At 34.7% G+C, this 22,193-nt stretch overlaps 1 protein-coding gene across 2 annotated transcripts in view; it reads right to left on the bottom strand.

The window, feature by feature from the left end:
- LOC131065353 (uncharacterized) overlaps positions 1 to 22,193 on the bottom strand; it is a 127,074-nt gene that overhangs the window by 91,681 nt on the left and 13,200 nt on the right. For both annotated transcript variants that reach the window (XR_009111406.2, XM_057999847.2), the window contains exons 4-5: positions 4,291 to 4,346; positions 2,680 to 2,728 (exon numbers count right to left, since the gene is read on the bottom strand). Coding sequence is in view for 1 of the 2 variants with exons in the window: in XM_057999847.2 (XP_057855830.2) it covers positions 2,680 to 2,728; positions 4,291 to 4,346 (105 nt within the window). In the remaining variant the exon portion in view is untranslated. The remainder of the gene's footprint in view (positions 1 to 2,679; positions 2,729 to 4,290; positions 4,347 to 22,193) is intronic.

Below are 22,193 nucleotides of genomic sequence, written 5' to 3'. Positions count from 1 at the left end.
CTACTGACTAATCGTATTTTATTACCTTGCTGTTCATGACTTAGTACGTGATTTTCCAAGAGACTAGTCTCTTCCTAAACTGGTGCCACTTCACAATTAACTGATTTGTTTATATAGCAAATCGCGGCTGTTGAATAGTCAACTTGTGGCTGTTAAAATACTGATTTATATTTTCGGTTTGTTAATCAAATATTGTTTAATGTTTGATCAGTATTCTATTCATTCTATATGCATCGATCATTAAGTCTTGATACTAATCACTGTCTTTTATGCCAAGTGCTGCCTTTTATAGTTATTGACTTTAATAATAAATGAAATATGAAATATTAATAAATAATATAAATATTAATATTTAAGATATGAAATACATTAATAATATTAATACTTAATAAATATGAAATATAAATCTTATTAGTCATTAATAGGATTTATTATTGATCATCACTAATATGTATCTTATTATTATATTATTATATAAGATTTGATTATATCATTCATTTATATATTATAATTATACTAATCCATTATTATATTAATACTGAGTTCAATTTAATGATAAATTATATTATAATTTATTATTATTTATTTGTTCATTAATTTTGTTTCAGAGTGAGGACATTACAGGTCACAACAGGTCACAACAGGTCCCTTTCCCCTACCGGCTGGCAAATGGTTTCTTTCCCCTCCCCCACCAACTGGCACATAGTTTCTCATGGCAGATCGCTTCAAAGTTCCAAATCTCATTGTCAGGCGTGCATGGCAGCGTGAGCTGCATGCAGCTATAAGGAGGAAAAATTCAAATATAAATTTCATTCACAAAAGTGCACTATAAAGGGAAAAAAATCAAATCTAAATCACACTCAAAAGTATGCATGGAAATGAGATGCATGCACTATGAGGGGGAAATTTTGAAAGCTAAAGTATATTTAGAAGTGTGCACCTAAATGGAGGACACTTAGAAATTTCAAATTATAATCTATATTTTTAGTATTACGCTAATCATTTTTAGATTATCAATTTTTGAATCTCTTGTCATGCAAAAGTTTGTCTTCTAAGTGTTACTTTGCAATAGTCTTGACCGTCAGTTTAACTAACAATTGCATGGTTTTAGTTTTAGATTTAGTGCATAAGATTTTATGATAAAACTTGCATTGCGTGAAAGCAATCATTCTTAAAGTAAAAGTCGCAGTTTATTGTTTATTTATTTCATTCAATAGCTTTCTAAATATTATAAAAAATCTTGGAGGAGAAAGGTCTTCCTATACCATCATACCAAACTCATGCTAGAGTGTTGGGTGAAAGGTCAGTTCATACAAGGCCTGATATTGTCTAAAGTGGGAACCCAGAATTTCCAGCTCTTTCAATTGTTTGTAGTTGTTTTCAGCAACTTCACTGCAGTTGTACCTCAGTCTTTTGGAGTGTTGTTATTCTATTGTTTCTGGCCAGCTTGGGGTGTGTTTGGAGTCTTTTGACTTGCCTTATGATAGCTTTTGTAAAGGGTCAGGACCCTTGTTTTGCCACTTATCTAATCAAAACATCATAAACAAGTGCCATTTGCAATTAGTTTTCTAATGGTAATTCTCACACCTACTTATAGCTGAAATGCATTTTAACAATGTTGTTAATCAAAGACATAGTATTCATTCAATAGAATTTATTACGTGTATCTTGCTCTTATCAAGTTGCAAGATGATTTTTATTGTAGGTTTGCTCAAATTAGAAGAATGTAACTTCGTAAAAATCTCTTAATTTCAATTACCAGAGATTCATGTCTTTATGCTTAATCTTATTCACTCTCTCAAGGTGTACTTGCATTGTTCAGAATCAACTTTTAACTAAAAATTGCAAGTGTATAATTATACTATTTATTTTCAGTCAAAAAGCATAAAAACGTTTTGCCTCACATTGAAGTGAATGTCAACCATTTCCCTAAGTGAAATCAAAAAGGTATACAATTAATTTTATTCAGCAGGAGCGTTAAGCACACGAAAAAACATTGTAAATACTTTAAATAGAAATTACTTATTGTGCAAACTAAATTACTTTTTATTTTGCAAAGCCCTTCTACTTTAAAAAGCGGTTCTACCACACATCTGTTATGTTTTGTGTCACACAAAAAGGTGTGAATTAAAACACTTACAAATTCATGGCAATGTGCAATTGTTTGTGCATTTCAAAAGCTAGGCACAATCGGTCTACTGACATAATAAAATTTATTGTTTGTTTATTTGAGTTTCTAAATACTTTAGCTTGAAGAAAAACATCAATATAACATAGAAAATGAGATAGATAATATTTCTATGCTGTATTTCTTAAATCAAATAAATTAACCATCCATTCTTCAACAGAAACTCATGTTAAGTATCACCACAATGGACAACAGAGACATCAAGAGAAAATATATGATTCATTAACATAAAATCCTTGCACAAATGCTACAAGATTTCAAGTTAATAGCTATAATCCCCACCAAAAGAAGAAAAATTATTTAGAAGCTAATAAAAAATCTCTAAATGTCTCAAAATTGTCAACAACTGTAAAAAGAGAAATTTCTTCTTCTATTCCATTTTTTAATGGTATGTCAATATGCATAGATGCGATTTCTCAGAGGTGATAAGCATTTGGGTACATTTTTTCTTTTGATTTACTAAATAGAGATGGTTGAAGAAAAAAACTCACCTTTGTCATCAGCTCAGTAGGACCTTGGAAAATGTATAAACGCGAGGAACTGCTTCAAAACAAACAAAATGGTTAAAATATTAGAAATTACTTGGCATATCCAATCAGATTTTGTTGGATATAACATTTAAAGATCTTGTACATTTTTTAGCTATAATTAGAGTGAAGAAAAAAGAAAAACCATAACACAAGAAAATGCAAAAGGGAAGCCTCCAAATACCCCCAAAATCCTAGAAATGGTATTTGAATAGGAAAATAGAATGAAACAAGGATGAGGGATCAAGGAGCCAATACATGTTCCTATGAAGCATAGTATAAACTACTATAAAGTAAGAATAATTAAATAATCAATTGAAACTGTTCGGTCAGCTATGGTGGTGAAAATATTAATCAATGCCATGCATGATCACAAGGATCTAAAGAATCAATTTGATGTCGATCTAATTCAGATTTCACATACAGTGAGGGAAAAAAAAAGTCGTAAATTTCAACGAACTTTGGCCAAAGAAGATGCACAGACAATTTAATATGTCCAACAGAGACAGTTTGATATGTCCAACATGGTGTGGATTTACTGATGAAAGGGAATTCTTACTTATAAACCCATAATGTCTGTAACTCTGTATGCAAGTGAAGGATGGTTACTGAAGTAGCTGAGATTATTGGTACATACATCTTTTGCAGGAGGGTTTAACGAAGTAAAAATGAAAGAATGAGGAAATGAACGGTGATGGATGGTTTACCATGATAGCTCACTAGAGAAGGCCAATGATAGCCATACAGCATGCATGCCAATAAGCGAAAAATTTAGGATCAAAACAGGAAAGTTGACAAGGCCATTGTAAATAAACAAAACTCAATAAGTTACAAACTTCTGAAAGCTACATATTTGATATGCCACCATAATACACACATTCACAAGCCTCAAACAGTTCTAGGGCTATGGTAGCATCAGGCAAGGAGTTGGTAGAGACAATCATATCCTAATAGGTGAAGCAGCAACAGAAGCAAAAATAAAACTTACAACAGGGTTAGCATTTGGCTCAGCAGTTGGTCTTGGTGGTACTACATTGTCTTCATCACAAGTACCCCAGCCAAGTTAGGCTCCTCTTAAAATCCTCAGCTGAATATTTTGCCCAGAAATGAGTCTGGTTTTAATTTTTTCTTTTCAAAGGGGAGAGGGTGTATGCAGCATTAAGGTTATTCAGTGACTTCTGAATATTTCTTAGCAGACTTTCAATGTGTTTTGCAGTTAGGTTCCAAAAGCTGCTAAAAAAGTGGTTCCAGAATGGGTTTTTGGTCAAAGCTGGTCTTGATAATAGAAATTGGATTGTATATATTTAGAATTATTACCTACATTCAAAACATCACTGCCATATGCAACTCCGTTTTATATATGTTTGCCATTCGTGCATATTCAATTAAATAGACGTAAATTTTACACTTTGAAAATTGTTCTTGTAAAAAAGCTATTAAACACAAGAGTTGGGTTTGGTCAAATAAATAAGGATGACCAGAAAAATGCAATCATAGATACAAAACATACAAGACATAAATAATAAGTATCTATATTATGTTTTAGTCATTAGTAAAGGATGCAAGCAAACTTACTGGCCAAATCGAAGAACATCTCCCACATATAACTCTTGATAAACCTTTGGTTTAACCTACGTAAATGGCAAAACATGACAAATAAAAATGCTGTTAAAAACATTGACAAATTGCTGTCGAAAAAAATTAATTCTTGGATCAAACATATTAGCTTCAAAAATCAAAATATATGTATTAATTCATCTAAGAATCTGCATATAATGCATTTAAAAATCATACTTACCATAAGTGTAGACATTAGTAAGCATGGTATCAAATAAGGTAATATCAACCTTGGATATAGCAGTACAACAAAACATTTATACCCATATGGAAAAGTTATTGGATCCAAATACTGGTCCTAACAATCCAATAGCAAACATTACCATCATTGTAACCAAAAGTCCTTATTTACAGAACGATGGTTATTTCATCCAATAAAGCAAAATGAAAATGAACCAGAGGTATATAGTTTCTGACCTGACCTTTCTGTATTATTTTTATTAAAATTCTATTAAATGTTTGAAAACAAGAAATATGCTTTAAGAAAATCGTAATGAATTTCCAAGGAATCAGTAATACATGCAATCTGCAAAAACAACCAAGACCATAACAAGAGAGGGGTTTGCAGATAATAGACAACATGAAAACCAGACCAATATTACAAGGTATCAATCTTGACATAAACCCAAGGCATCCATACTTTGTTTGCACTACTATAGAACAACTAACATGGGTGTTGAAACATACTCATACTTCCTGTACAAAGTAACAAAATATTAGAGCTTGAACTTTTGTGGGATTCAACCCATGTGTGGTTGATCATCTCAAGACGGCCTGCATGAGTAATCATTACATTAATGACATTTTTTGGTTTTCCCCATGTATTCTCTGTAATTATTATAGGACAAGGAGACCCAGTTAGCACACAAGCACCTATAAGCATCTCTTAGTGGGGAGGATGACAAATGAATTCTAATTCATGCTTTGGGCTTTTCACCCTCTAGCCTCTTTCCTTGTTGAAAAAGTCCTGCAGGATTTAAATTATAACAAATATACTTCCTTTCTTGGTGGAAAAACTATCTTGAGACTTTCATATTTAGAGTTTGATATAGATCAACAACAATAAGTCACACTTGATCTCACTCAAGAACATAGGCTGCTTCATTTATGTCTGCAACTTTCTCTAACTCTACTAGTGGATCATCCTTCCAAGTAATAATCAGCATCTATTCCTAACCAATCATACCATAGTTGAACTACTCGCCAAAAGCAAAAACTTGCCATGGCCCGGAAAAAAAAACTCAGTAAAAACTTGGCAACTTAAAAAATTGCTTAAGTTCAATTAGAAATGCATTTTTTTTGAAAAAATCAATGAGGAGATCATCCAATGAGTACACAAAAGAAACAAGCTGAGTCTAGATATATTTGACTGATTTAAATGCAAATTGGGTACAAAATGGCATCCTCATGTGGAATGTTGATGGTTGATAGTCTGAAACAAAATGAAATAGCAAATTGTTTTTGTAAAACTAAAAGTAAATACCACATCAAAACAATTTACATCTTCCTCTTCCTAGCTCTAGTGAAAACCAGAGGATAGGTAGAACTAGAGGGTCTAGTCCTCGGAGTCCAATGTGGCTTCTCCACCTCCCCAAAATGAGGTTAGGGTAGCACCTGTCACGGGGGTCTGAGGGTGAGAAAGAGAGGGGTAGAGAGATAGATCTAGATCTTGGGGGAGAGAAGGGAGTGAGATAGAGAGTGGTGGAGGGGATAGAGGAAGAGTGATAAGGAGATAGATAGGTCTAGAATTCGAGGCAAATAAAGTGAGTGAGATATAGAGAGAGAGAGAGCGAGAGAAAATTGATAGGAGCCTACTGATTACTGAAATTTGAACTAGGTCTGAAAATTTAAAAGAGCTTCTAAAACCTAGAATTTGCATTATAACTCCTAGAGATCTGAAACCAAACATTTAGACAATTTTTCGATGTGTTTGGGCCTCTCTTTTTTATGTAGCCAAGTTTTTGCCAAAGACTTGCAGAGCTTTTGTGAAAAACTCGGCGAGTTTTTGTGCAAGTTAATGGCGTAAATACTTGCCGAGCAGAATAACTGGTGAATTCTTCAAGACTTTGCAAGTCTTCCATCTATGAATCATACATCCATTGTCTAGTTAAAGATTATATACTTCCAATTAGCAATTGTATTTATATTGTTCTCATTATTGTTGTGTTGTCCCCACCCATAATATAACTGATTTAACTTTATAGGAACTACTTGGATATGTCTCTTCTACCTTCCTCACTGAATTAAACTACATAATGTAAGCTATGTGTGATAGATAACATAACCATACAGATTTCTTATCCCTGCTCAACAGTGAAAATGAACAAAAGCAAAGCATAATATAGTAGAAAATTCTAACATTGCTCAAATCTACCTAGCATTGCATGGAAAACTTACCAAAAAATATGAAGATAAGAAAACTACAATCCAAAAATGGAACTTGCATTCATATCTATATTTCAAAATACAAAGCATCATCTCTCAATAAACTATCTTCATCCATCATCTCTTCCTTTCAGTCAGCCAGAGCTACTATCCATCCATCTTCATCATTTATTTTCTTTCCACACTTAGCAGCTACGTCTTAAACTACTACAATCACAGTCCAAAAACTTGAACTTGGTGAAAATTTGGGAAGCCTAAATTTTGACTTGAACTCGGCACAAACTCAGCAAGCCTAAATTTTAAATCAGACTCAAAACTCAACAAAAACTAGGTATATTAAAAAAAAATACATAAATTTGTAAACAAACTTAAGAGCATGCAAAAAACTGAAATTAGAAAAATCATTGATAGTTCTTCCTTCATTCATAGATCCAAAAAGAAGTTCAATGTACATCATACTTGTAAGGAATCAAAATGTCTCAACATTTGCATTTTTATAATGTCTTTTATTTAATATTTGTGCTCCACCTAAAAAAGGGCATTGGAATTTGTGTAAGGCATTTGGTACCATGTGTCGGCAATTTCTTGCATCAATTGTATGCTATCATAAGGTGGATCTATTTAGCAAATTTGGAGAATCCCTCTTTTGTGGGATTTTATGACAAGTTATGATATAATTTTATGATGCATAAGAGCCAAGAATAAGAGGATTTTCTTTAAAGCCTTACCAGCTATGACAAACTTTATTATTAGTCACATAGTGCTTGTTTTGAGACAATTTATTATAACAAGTTGGGCCCCATGTTGAGTGGGTCAAACTAGAGATTATAGAAGATTTATTGACTTACTATTTTTAGTAGTTTGTGGGAATCTTGGAAATTGATATTGGATTTTTCAAGCCCAAGTTGGCAACCGTACCACTAGAGGTTTTGCACAAAGTGTTTCCATCTTGTTCATTAGTCTATAAATTGGTATTTGAGGAAGTAGTTTAAATATGAGAGATTGCAAATACACGGGGTTCTCACAATGCTGCCAAATTTCTTCCAAGTTCAATTGCTAGTGAAATACTCCTATAAAGACTTGCATTGCAGATGTGTTGTAATCTCTTTCAAAATTTATAATACATTGTGCAAGTTTTGGAGTGTGGGGTTTTTCACTTGAAAGGGTTTTCCCCACATAAATCATTGTGTTATGGCATAATTGTTTATTTATTTATGAATATATTTCTCTACTTTATATAATAGTTTTGGATCAGATTTAAAATTTTCTATACATCATCCGCTTCAATATTAACATAGGAAGTTGTTTCCACACACATTCCTTCCTTACAATAGTGGCATATGATTATTAATTACAAATCCATATAAATAATTTACAAATGACTCCAATGACATAATTCTCAATGGTTGTGCAGGTGCCCTCAAAGTGGATGGTAAATATTCCTGCAAAGAAACATCATCATAAAGCATATCACGATCATCCAATGAAGCCCCTTTTGACACTTTTACCTATGCTTCTACATCCACCACCCATTATGCTACTCCCATCTCAAATCAATGATCTGATCCACTAAAAACATGGGCTCCACATCCTTAGCAGTCCAATCCAACTATGGATCAATATCGCTAAAGTCAATCACTTCATGGTCTATTTTCCCTCCGTTTTTTCAACATCAAGAAGGTTGTACTGTAAAAAGATGAGGTCATCCAACAGATTTTGGATCTACCTATTGTGCTTCTTCATGTCAATGGCCTTAAATGTACTCCGATTGTGCTAATACCTAAAAGCACTACAAGAATGACACAAAATGCAAATGAAAAGTCTTCAAAGACTTGGTGTTTTTGTACATAATCTTCCCACCACAAACATACAAGGACATCATTTTTAACTTCAAATGCAACTTCATGAACTACAATTACACTTATTAAACTTAGTTAACTCATGCTAAGTCATTCTCTTTCAAATGTATAGAGTTTAAGAAAACCTCCCCTCCACAACCTTGTGAATCTATAACTTGTCTAGAATTATGTCTCCATGGAGCCTCGAGGGAATTGGCAAAGAAAACCATCAAATTCAAGTGATAGGCCACTACATATTTTCTTTGTTGGACAATTTGAAATGTTGAATGGCCTTCTTGGCCTTGTTCATGGCCTAATGCAAATAAGCCAATGGAACGTTTTTCTAAAAACAAAAAACTATAAAAAAACAAAATAATAAAAAATTTGAATGATGATAAAGAAAAGATAAATTAAAACTAGAGAAACTGTTAAATATTTTTAAGTTCCAAGTTACCTTGAGGATCTTCATCATACCCTTGGCAAACATATCATCAAAAACAATATTCACGAACCTTTCACCAAAATCATTCTTTGAGTAAGGAGAGTCCACCCACCTAGTTCTCATAAACATCTAAATAAGAGATGTTAGTAAAGTTGCAATGCTCTGTACTGTGAAGAAAGTGATGACATATTGTGTGGCTCCCAATTGCCCAAAGGAACATTTTTCTAATCCACCACGTGTAGAAGCTTGACCAAAGGTTTTGTCATTTAAAAACAAATGACTATTAAAAATCAAAATAATAAAAAAAATTGAATGACGATAAAAGAAAAGTAAATTAAAACTAGAGAAAGTAATAAATACTTTTAAGTTCAAAGTTACCTTGAGGATCTCCTTCATAATCTTGGTAAACATATCATCAAGAACAATCTTCACGACCCTTTCACCAAAAATATTCTTTAAGGAGAGTTCACCCACCTAGTTCTCATAAACATCTAGATAAGAGATTTCAGTAAAGTTGCAATACTTTGTACTGTAAAGAAATTGATGACATATTGTGTGACTCCCAATTGCCCAATTTCCTTTCCCTTGATGTGCTCTCTCATCAAATTAAGGAGCAAAGGGCGCTTGCCGATGTATTTTGTGATGTTCCTCACCTATTCCACCATAGTTTCCACTAATACAAGTTTGTCCATATCTTCAAGAAGAAGATCAATGTAATGGGCATTACAAGGGCTCCAAACCATAGTAGGGAGCCTCTTCTCAAGAGAATTTTGTGTTGCTACATATATTGTCATATTGTCATTCATAACTTGAACAATATTCTCCACATCCACTTCCATCGCCACCTCATCCAACATATTGCATAGAGTCTCAGCATTTTTCTCATTGTGAGAGGCATCAATTGACTTCAAAACACCAACTATCCACCTACAACCACTAGGAAGTTGATCAATGTGCAGTTCTACCGTCCATCCACAAGCTTAAAAAAACAAAGCAATTCTTTTTGTACCGTCATCTTCTAATCTTTGACCATGATCTTGGTGTTTTTGCACAATCTCATACAACAACAGCCCACTCATAGATCTTAAAAAAGTATCCACCCCTTTCATATCTAGAATACAATCAAACACAATTTATCTCCAAAATCCGTAAGTGTATCCTTAATGTTCCATTCTTGCACTTCCATCTCAAAATGAGGGTTCATCAAACCTTCTTACTCTACTTGCTTGTTATTTGCACCCTTGTGCTGATATTATTATCATCTTTTATCAGATCATTTTCTTCATAGTTTCATGTTCTTTCTTTCTTGAGAAGCGTTCTAGGATGTTCTCAAAGAACCCAGATTTATCACAGCTCTCTTCTCCTGGTTGAAAGTCATCCCTTTCAATTTTGAAGCTTTAAGCTATTAGCTTTTCAAGTCCATCTTCCTCGAAATTGTCTTCTTCACCATTCTCACGCTCTTTCAATTGATCCCAAATCTTATGGCAAGAATGAGTACAGATCCTTGATTACCTACTCTATTTACAAACATTTCTATGCTTCTTGCTCCTCCTCCTTAATGATAGCCTTGCATCTTTATAGTATGTTTGGTTGCTCTGCATTTTCAAGCTCCTTCAATATTTCTTCTACGCATAAGAACTCCTTAATTCTTTAAATTTAATACATTAGCATCTAAAAATGAAAAAATTTGAATGAACCAATATTGAACTTCTCCCCAACTTCATTTTTCTTTATGTCATTCTTGATCTGTATAAGAGTTCTTTCATAATGGTTCTCAAGTTTCTAGGAAAAGGTTAACTTACAACATGATAAAAATGTAATGCCGTTTCCGCTCCCTTATACATTGATCATTGTGTCATTATGGATTTCTCCATCTTAAACTCTACAACTAAAAAGTTAGCTAATGGTCGAATTACCTTTGAATGCATAATTCATTGCACCCACTCAAATCTCCTTGTCCCTGAAGACTTCTTCTAGCTGATACAAGAATTCATCCAGTCTAATCTTAAGGAATTGAAAAGATATACTTTCGTGTTGTGGGAACAATCCCCAGGTCAAAGATTTCACTTCCTAGTCTTGCTTTGTCCAAAATGTCTATACAGCATTTGAGTAATCACTCATGGAAGACCTGCATGTCCAGGGGATCAAACCATCTAGATGAGATTGGGTATTATCTTTCCCAGTCACATCTGTAGATTTTCACAAACTTCAAGACGGTAGGACATCAAACTGTTGGTATATGCTAGTTTATTATAGCTCAGTCCACATCGCTGAATGAACTTGCAGCAGTATCTCCCTACCACAATCCTTCTTATCAGAGACTGCTTAGAAATTATACAAGTTCTCTTGAAGCCTCTCCCTTGGTGACACAAGTTATCTTGGAATTGTATAAACTCATATGTATAACAACCAATGAGATAAGCTGGTAAGACTGAAACAACTTTTCAATAGTATTAATATAAATCTATCTAAATATAGAATCAACATTCTGTGCGCTGGTATTTATAACAGCAGGTGCATACAATGAAATCAAGCAAGTAAATATTGAAAACACAAAAGGACAATTGACACACAAATTTACTTTAAAGAAACCCAATATGGAAAAACCTCTGGAAGAGTGGGGTTGTGCCTCATTTTCACTACCATCATTCAAGATTTACAGGCGAATTGATCCCATAGAGCCTCTAAAAACACAAAAGAACTATGCAGCATTGCAAAAATACACTTACATGCTAGCCTTACTCTGAAACAAACTACAGAGATCTTACTTGCCTCCTACACTCAGTTGTACAAGCTTAGACAGTTGATTTTGCATACGTATGCTTCAGCATGAGAATCTAAGTGACAGAAAAGAAACAAAACAACAATTCATCTCAACATCTGGAAAGTGGAACACCATGAATTCCATTGTAGGTGATTGAATTCCTAATTTTTTTATTCGTGATAGATTTAGCACAGTCAAATATGTCCGCTTGACAATGCTTTCTGCTGCTCTATATTGGACAGATTTGGCAGTGCCCAATAAGCTTATTTCAATAGAATGATCAGGTATCATGTTTGAGACATGATATATCATATACGTATCACTGATTTCTGTTTTTATAATTGCTCTTGGCAGCTAGGTCTGTGGATCGCTGCAGAGCCTTTCTGATTTTGTCCTTCATACGACAAAATCTCTCCACACTGTGTCTATCCAATTGTCTTCATTCCAGGTGAGAGTTGAAACATGTGTTGAGCATATCATTGACCATGCAAACATAACGAAATCTGAATGTTTGAAACATAACAATCATGAATGATCCAATACTAATGAAATACTCAGTTGAATTTTGGCTCACAGTGCACAAGAGATTGGACCAGCATGTAGAATTTGCATAGACATGGCTGTAAATAAAGACCTTTATGCTTTGAATGTTTCCTTGCTACATGGGCAAAGATATCTTTAGAGAGGAAAACGGACAAATTCAAGAGGGTGCATTATTTTCAGCAGTTTACAGCAGCCCTCAAATGTCCAAATGACACCAAACATTATCGACAATTCAAAAAATAAAGGGAAATCCATGGGAAAACTCCAAGAATCATTGAGATGTGCTACAAACATGGGAGAGAGGATGGGGAAAGGTTATGCAAAGGAGGAGGGAAAAAAGGGATGCAGGGGTGAGGAGAAGTGGAGATTGTATGTTGCATCCATCTGCCCAAAAAGGAAGAGGACCTCCCGATGGAAAGCTAGAATAAAGATAGGTATGCAATCATGCATACTCAAGGCATAGGCCTATTTAAATAGCAATATAAAAAATCTTATTATCAATCTGTACTATATATATATATCAATGATACTTGAATAGAACATTAAAAAAACATAATGAGAATACTGAAGAACAAATCGTAAATACAACGCGCATGCCTTATCATAAGGAAGGTTATGTCCACAGACTAGAGAACCTGCTTTAGTTATTAAATAAAAATTAAAATTGCTTTTTCAATATAAATCCTAATTACAATTAGCCTCAACTAGTAAACTTCCTTTCCATATTTTTGCAACCAAACATGTGGGCACAACATTACAAAACAAAACTAATTGAAAATTGAGATGACATATTCTCCATGTTTGAGGGAGTTGGCTTCCTCATGTTGAACGAGTTTACAAGAACAAAATGAAGATAACTGATGGGAGTGAACAAACAAAAATAGGATGCAAGATAGTGAGATGATGCTAAATGTTGGTTCCCCAACTTGTATTCCAGTAACTCCTAAAGATTTACCTAATTCTTATGCTCAGGACTGCTGCAAGTTAGGCCAGCGAACAGGAAACACTTTCAATCATGGTTTCCTCTGCACTTCAGGCTTTGCAAAACCTAGGAGGGTTTCCCTTTTTGACATTGAGTGTAAGCATTCAACAAATCTATAACTCACTCCTAGCAGATTGATTCTTGTATTCTTATGACAAGGATTTGTGAATTAGATCTTAAAACATGCAGGCTTCTTGTGATCAATTTGTTTCAGATACAAGGATTTCAAACAAATACAAAAATATAAAATGGTTGATTTAAGACTTATCATTTTATGATCAATTCTAAGGCTATGGGAGAAACTGGCTTGATCAATGCCTATTTAAGGTAACAAAGTCAATACAAAATACATATTCATTCATAAAAATCAATATACTCCAATAGTCAATCTCGAATTATCAAATTGTAACATTTTGACCTGCAAAGGGCTAACAATGTGATCCTTCTTCAAGAATCCTGTAACTATTATCTTCAATGAAAGAAACTAGTGACAAACTACAATGTTTTCTCAAATTTATCAAAGCTTTTTCTGTAGTGTCCTACCCCAAAATGGAAACCAGTTTGCACTTTCCTTTCCAACTCAATCTATTCGCCTTTTAACAAACAGTTTTGGTGTATGCTGGTAAAAGTTTTTCCTGATTGTGGATATGAAGTTTAATTGCTGTCTTAAGTTTTGTATTCTATTGCAAAATTAGTGATGCTTGATTGCAATACTATATGCTCACCATAAAATATCTAACTTAAGGAAAACAGAACAGACCTGAAGTACTACATGAATACTTTTTGAACCACTAAAGAAGACTGTCATACATTTTAGGTAGCACCTCTAAACTTACTTCCCACTAGTAGTGTCAAACAATTTCAACAGTTTGCTGTAGATTACAGAGGAGCGCAAAATGCAGAAATACAAACTCAGACCTCACAAATAACATCAACTATTAAGAATCAACTCTATATAAGCTTAATATAAGCTCAGACCTGTATCAATAACCAATTAAGTCTCACATCTTGGCAAGGCTCCAGAACTTCAACGATGAATTGGCCTGCCACCTCTGTATAACAACTCCCAAACCCAAGTCGACCTGCTCCAAATATCAACCAATAATGCCAAGGTGTGCATGAATTTTCACATCAGGAGTCTTCAAAACTGCCTCTTATGCCCAACAACCAGATAACCCATTTAACCAATCTCATGCATCAACCAATCATACCAATTCTCAACAGCATATGACTCCAGGAAGGTTCTTATCTACGCGCAGCAGCTCACCACACTTTCTTAGAAATATGACAACGCACAGCAAATAAGTGCAAACATCAATTACAGAAGGCAATGGCAAAGTGTTGTCTTCAATCTACCTCCATTTGATCACCCTAAACGCCACGTCCAAGTGAAGCAACCAATATATACTAGCTCCCACATCCAGACTCCAAACATAAGAAATGTTTCCTGTGATATCTGCAACACGCAACTTAGCCAAAGACGACCTGAGAATATTGAATCAACTCCTTTTGTTTAGTTTATACTTCCAGTTCCAGGAAACCACGACCAAGGGGAATTACCTTAACTACGAACAACCAAACCTCCAGTTGATACTTCAATCTTCACGCTAATTCTGTCTGTTGGAAACCATGATTTGGCTTATGCACATGATTTGGATAATCAGTGGACTCTTGCCTTTTCACCAATACATGAAATGGCCTATGTAAACCATCTACTTGATGCTCCAAGTCAGCTACAGCAGCCCTTTTAAGCCACGTCCTGCTAGTATCCAGAATCACTTTAATTCTTGTCGTATTCATCAGAGGGAACAATATGGAGAGATGCAATTCATTTCTTGAAGGGATGCCATTTCCTTTGCTTAAGCACTCCTTCCATTTTATATGTAGCCCAATTAATTCTTTCCACAAATTGCTTGTCTTTTGCTTTGTTTTGTCCTTTGTAAAATTTGTCTTTTCTGAATTTTTGAGCTGCAATTTTTTACTTCCTTGAGATTTAATCAATAATACTTCACACGACTTCCCCTAATTTCATTGTCCTGCCAAACAATTAATTTTAAATAGCTAAGCTTAAAAGGAACTCCGCCAACAAAAATATTATCCTTCTAACTCAATATCATGTGCAAGCTTATCGGCCCTTTGAAGATACAACCAATTCAATAAATAGCTGGGCATAGAAGAATCCCAATGATGCTGCTAATGACAAGTCTTACCCAAATAAATATTCAATTTTACAAACCATTTGCCTCTAAAAAATAAACTCACCTTACCCTAGGCACATCAATATTTTTGTCAATCACCAAACTTCAAATTCAGAAATTTGTCTTCTAAATGAAGACTTAACAAATTTCAGAACTTCAACCTCTAAAATCCAAACTTGGAGAAAACTCTTTCTTTGCACCAATGTGGATCCTAAGTGAATCCACCTTAAATCTGCTCCAAGAATGAGGGTTTTGTACTCGCTTCAACTGTAAATGACCTGTCAATCCCTGTATGGAACCGCTCCAACAAAGCATGAGGGATCCCGTCCTCAACTCCAGACCTTTGGGGTATTCATCCTGCCGGCTAAGTTTGGCTCTCAAGCACAAACCTCTGAAATCTCCACAGAGAAATAATCCACTCAAAATCTTTTGTCCTCTGAAATGAGACTCCCAGCCTCCTTTTATAACCTGCCTTGGGAAACTTCCGAAGAATAATTAATTAAAATCACTTAATAAAATAATTTACCTTATGTCTCCCAAAAGTGAGACTTATTTTAAATATTAGATATCTCAACCTTAGTCACTTAAAAAAAATTAATTAAAGTTGTCATTTAATATACTTTTGTCATACAACTTAAAATTAATTATTTTCGCCTGAAAATGGGGACGTTACATTTTCCAACCTCAAAAATGGTATTGAATCCTCTTTTAAAGACAAGAATCCAAATTCAAGTCGTTGTGAGGAGAAGTTGTCTTTACATTGAACAAATAGCACTAGGTATGCAAACTAGGCATTCTCTGTCATTGCAGATTCTGGAATTCAAATCTGCAGCAAAACTTGGACATTTTGTTGTTAATCCACTCATTCAAGCATTCATTCCAAGATATGGCATGAAATCAAGTGTTGCATGCCTCGGTTTTGGAACATTATAAACACTTGTTGACAAGAAAAATTTAAAAAACACATTTCTCCAAGAAATTGTGAAAATTTGTGCCCACCTACACCATTGCATAAATTGCACAAATCGAAGGGTCATTTTCCATTGCAAAGATTTAGGGGTCATTTCCCCATTATGGAGATTTAGGGGTCATTTTCTCCATTGCGGAGATTCAGGAGTCATTTTCTCCACTGCAAAAATTCAAGGGGTATTTAAATATATTCCTATGGGTTAGATATTTTACAATTGTATAGCTTCTTCAATTTTGGTCGGATTTTTCCCAAATTTGAAAAAGAGATACCCAATTGGATGTTTTGGTACCAAGGCCAAAAAGGGGGAATGGATACAACGAATAGAACATCACCAAAACATCACAAACCCATGAAAACTTTCTCAAGTTGGTTATAAATGATCGGAAATGAGATGAGGGCATGAAAACCTACAAGACCTAACAGTGGCTCTTGTTTGAGGACGCATACTTCAACAAAGCACAGCAAAGATTCAGTAAACTCTGGGACTTCGACCACATAAACACAAACACACCAAAATGGAAAGGAAAAACAATTCATTGTGAGCTACATGCAATCACAGTTGCACAATACCAAACAAACGAAAAGTCTAAACTAATGTGCATGGAAAAGCAAGTAGAGCTCAAGAGAAGTAATGCTTCAGGAATTGTCCATGCGTTGGCAACTCCTAAAATTCTCCATTCATATTCTCAAGAAAATAAGAATTTTCACTATAAGTGTTAATGATAGCACAAGGCCCCAACCACAAAGGAGCAAATTTGTCACGTTTACCTTTGTCTTGAGCCCTTGCATTCCACATCAATACTAGATCACCAACCTTGAATTTTCTGGCACATCTTTTTTGTCAAACAAATATTTTACTTGTTGCTTAATCCCATTACTGCCTGAGCTTGCCTTCTTGACACATCCAATTTTGTCAACTGATCAATCCTACAAGATATTGCATCTTCAAAATCTTTATCATATTCCTATATAAATTTGTAAACAGACAGCAAGTTGTTTGCAGGCATTACTGCATTTGTACCATACATCAAATCATAGGGTGACTTTCTTGTGGCTTTTTTCAAGTAACCCTCTCAGCCCATAGAGTTATACTCAATTTTGAAACCCAGGACTTCTTGTTCTTTCCTATCATCCTCTTTATGATCTTCATCAAACTTTTATTACTGGGCTATGTCTGTCCATTCCCTTGTCGATGGTAGAGAGATGAGTATAACAAGTTAATCTCATATCCAAAGCAAAAATCAACAAACTCTCAAACCTAAAACACATTCCATTGTCAGCGATCAGCTTGCTTGGTACTCCAAACCTTGTAATTATGTGCTCCAATAGAAAATACACAACCACCTTGCTGGTTGCTATCCTAGTTAGGATGGGGTTCAATCTATTTTGGGAAATAATCAGTGGCTACAAGGATCCACTTGAGTCCGCCACCAGACTTTTCCGCGATCTCACCAATGAAATCAATTCCCCACTGATGGAAAGGGGCCCCCACAACAATGGGTCTTAAAGGCAAGGCTCCAGAATTCTTAACTTTGGCATGCATCAGACTTCCTTACAAGCTTCTGAATATTGGCAAATAATGTTAACCACCAATAGCCTGCTTTAAGTATTTTGTGAGTTGCTGTCTTTCCTGTAAAATGTACACCACAATTTCCATTGTGCATCTCTAACAAAAACTTAAAATATTGATCCTCATGCAAACACCTTAAGAGAACACTATCCCTATTCTTCCAATACCAATCAGCCATTGCTGATGACATATCTGATTGCCTAAAGTTTCAACATCCTTTTCTGATTTTCAGTTAAAATTTTCAAAACATATCATATGTTGCAGGTACAATATTACATATTTGTACCATCACAAAGTCTGCAAACTACATTCTTTCAAAGGACTTTCTACTTCCAAGGCATTTACTTGAGCATCCTCTAAATTTGGTTCAAACATGAGCTTAGCCAAGCCTTGTCCTCTGACCAAATTAATGATCTAAATATCAATATTGAATTCATGGATCTTATTAATCAACCTACATCCCCTTCTAGTGATCTCTTGTTGTGTGAAGATGTCTATCATAGCTGCATTTGGAACATATGCAACAATTGTGGCCACTATCAAGTAATGCAGGAAAATTTCACTGCTTTTACCAATGCATACACCTTCTTCTCCACAACATCATATTTCAATTCTGCAGCTCGAAGGAACTTGCTGAAAATTGAAATTAGTTGCTTGCACCCTTCATCATTCTTTTGTAGCAGAACAGCAATTGCATGAAAAGATGCAAATGAAAACAATTGAAAAGACTTTGAGAAGTTAGGTGAAATAAAAACTGGAGCTTGCTTAATCGATTCTTTGATGCTTTGAATTGCTTCAATAGGCTCCCTACCCCAAGCTATAGTCTATCTTTTTTCAACATTTTTGAGATGGCTTTTGTCTTGTCTACAAAGTTAGGAATGAATCTTCTAACAAGGTTAATTTGACCAAAGAATGATTGTAAATCTTTTACTGTCTTTGGTTGTGGGATTCTTCCAATCGTCACTACTCTTTCAAGGTCAATCCTTACACCTTCCTTGGAGACTATATGGCCTAGCAACTTTCCTTGTGTTACCCCAAACACGCATTTATTTGGGTTCAAGGAGATTCCATATTCCCAAGCTCTGATAAAAAACTTCTCTAAATGCATGCAATGATCTTCTTCTCTTTTTTGAAAATGCAGTTAGATCAACCTGATAAACAACCATGATAACATCAATAGAATATGAGAATGCTACATCCATAGCTCTCTAAAAAGTGGCACCAACAAAAGTAAGCCAAAAGTCATCCTTACATAAACATATATGCCCCAAGGTGTAGTGAAGATAGTCTTATATTGTTCTAATTCTTTAACCTTCACTTGATTGTATTCTGAAAAACCAATCCATCATCGACAACAAATCACAACCAATGACCTTATGTAACATAGCTTCCGTATTTGATAAAGGATAGTTATCCTTTAATGATGACACGTTCAAGTTCCTAAAATCCACACAAGGTCTAATGTCTCCATTCTTCTTTCTTACTAGAACTAGATTAGAAAACCTAGGTGGAATGTCTGATTGGCTTTATTATTCCACCATCCCTAAGCTTTTGCCAACTATTGCTACATTTTTGGAGCCACGGTCAGGTTTATAGACCTCTACTTTTGGCTATCTGCACCATTGTGGGAATTGCAGGGTCATTTTCCATTGCAAAGATATAGGGGCCATTTTCCATCATGGAGATTTAGGTGTCATTTTCAATCGCAGAGATTTAGGAGTTATTTTCCTCACTACAGAGCTTTAGGGATCATTTTCTCCATTATAGAGATTTTGTAATGAACCTTTGCTGTACCTGCCTCGCCTTCCTGATAATTAGGGCCTGATCTATCCACCGAAGGTTGGATTTAGGGCCACAAAAGGAAATTATGGTTTCCTGCAACATTTAGATATTTTATTTTATATGTCAGCAGTAATATTAGATCAGTGGCATAATTATTGCAGCACAAAAGACATGCACGACCCATTCTAGATTTTGAGGATTTTCCAGGTTGGCTGGGCTACCCATCCAGACCCATCCCGTCTCTTAGGGCTAATAGGGCCACCTAAGGATGGGCCCAGCATACCCCTGGCTTGCACTCATTATCTTGAATGTACTAACAAACAAAGGATGTCAAGAAGATAACAGATGCACACAGAAAACATAGATTCATGACTATATTACTTGGTTAACATTTATCCATTATATATAAATTTGTGGGGATTAATTCATTATATTTGTTCTTAGTTGCAGAAACATAACTATCATTAATTAGTATTCATTTTCTTTACTTATTAGTTGTGTCTGAGAATGAATGAATTATTTTTATTCTTCTATCTATCACTAAAGTGTATTTTAATGCAGCATACTAAACCTCATATTGCAAGTTACCTATCTAGCATGAAGATTAAGTTCATTTTACCCTTTTGTACATTACAGATGTGCTTAGTTCATTTGGTAAGACATTTTTAGGCATGGAACCGATTTAGCAATTAATCTGGGTCACTAGTTAAATTATATTAATTACTGTTATATGAGGAATGAAAGCAGATTTAATACAACTTGCACAAAGACATACTTCATCATTTCGACATTTAAGCGGATTGGCCTGGGGACGTACCAGCCTGCTGGTGATGGGAAGGAATCCTTACTAGGCGCTGGTTCTTCATCGCTGGGAAGAACCAGCGACTAGCCCTTTTACATCGTTTGTTGACTGATGCGTTCCCAGGGCAGTCCTCATGGTTGTCTAGGCATCATAAATTATGAAAACTGAAATAAATATTATTACTGAGTAACGAAGTTACTTGTTGGATGCTTCTCCTTGCCCTTCTCTCCTTGTCACCTCCTCTCCTGTGTTTCCTTGGGGTGCGGGTTTATACCTCTTTGAAACCACGCGATTCCCTTTGAAACATGGCGTCTATTCCGGAGGTGGCTTGGGAATGGACGCGTCCTTTCATTACTCCCACTAGTTAAGATAAAGCGTATTTTAAGCAGTAAAAATAATTTATGTATTGAAAATATATATATTTATTTACATGTATTGTTTAATGTTTCTAATCATTGCCTGCTGTCTGCATGGGAATATGGCAGATTTAGGGGACATTTTCTCCACTGTAGAAATTCAAGGGATATTTTCTCCACTGGGTAAATTCAAGGGGTATTTGGATATATCCCTATTGGGGTAGAAATTTCGCAATTGCAGAACTTCTTCAATTTTGGTCGAATTTTCCTCAAATTTAAAACAAAGATACCCAATTGGATGTTCTAAAAGACAAAACCCTTGGTGACCCTCACACTTATATACATTCTTATATTTTTAGTTTGGTACCTAGGCCGAAAAGGGGAATGAATACAATGACTAGAACATAACCAAAACATCACAAAATCATAAAAAAATTCTCAGATTGGTTATACATGATGGGAAATGAGATGAAGGTATGAAAACCTGCAAGACCTAATACTAGACACAATGGCATAGCTTGAAATCCACGAGTTGTGCCTAGAAAATCAAAAAATCAAAATCCTCTCAAAAATTCTTTATCGATTTGGTCAAAGATGGATGACGGGTCACCAAGATATTATGAAAAACATGGTGTTCTCTAGATTCACCTTCAGACTTGTACTAAAGTTCATTGAGCACATCGCATGAGAAAATACCTCTACAACTAAATGAAGTGAAGAACAAGCCATTAGTTACAAATACCAGTCCTAAGTAGCAATACTCATTTCAAAGAACTGAACATGCATTCATTCATAAACTTTATGAAAAATAATTATGAATTTCAGCATTATGCACCCATACTTCCAAGAATCAATGATACAAGAAAAATGAAATTTATAATTCCCTCAACAATATTAACTTTTAAAAATTGTTAAGGCCTAACCCACTAAAATTCATCTGCAGATGACTAATAGCAAATAAAGAAAAGTGCATTCTTTACAATGATCAAAATCATAGTAGCAAAATATGTTCTCAAAATTAAATCAGCAAACTAAAAGATGAAGAATTTTTCAAAAAATTGTAATTTAATCAGGAAATATCAGGTTAGGGTTAGGATTTCTAGGCAAAATTGAAAACATCATACAAGAAAGGGTCGAATTTGTGTTTTTATCAGTTTGGGATTTTTTTTGACAATTTAAACACAAATAATCAGTTTCCCTCACATTATATTCTGAAAAACTTGATTGGG

Source organism: Cryptomeria japonica, chromosome 1 (genome assembly GCF_030272615.1).
Source record: "Cryptomeria japonica chromosome 1, Sugi_1.0, whole genome shotgun sequence".
NCBI lineage: Eukaryota > Viridiplantae > Streptophyta > Pinopsida > Cupressales > Cupressaceae > Cryptomeria > Cryptomeria japonica.
The sequence above is the reverse complement of the archived record's forward strand: the minus strand, read 5'-3'. Positions and strand labels throughout refer to the sequence as shown.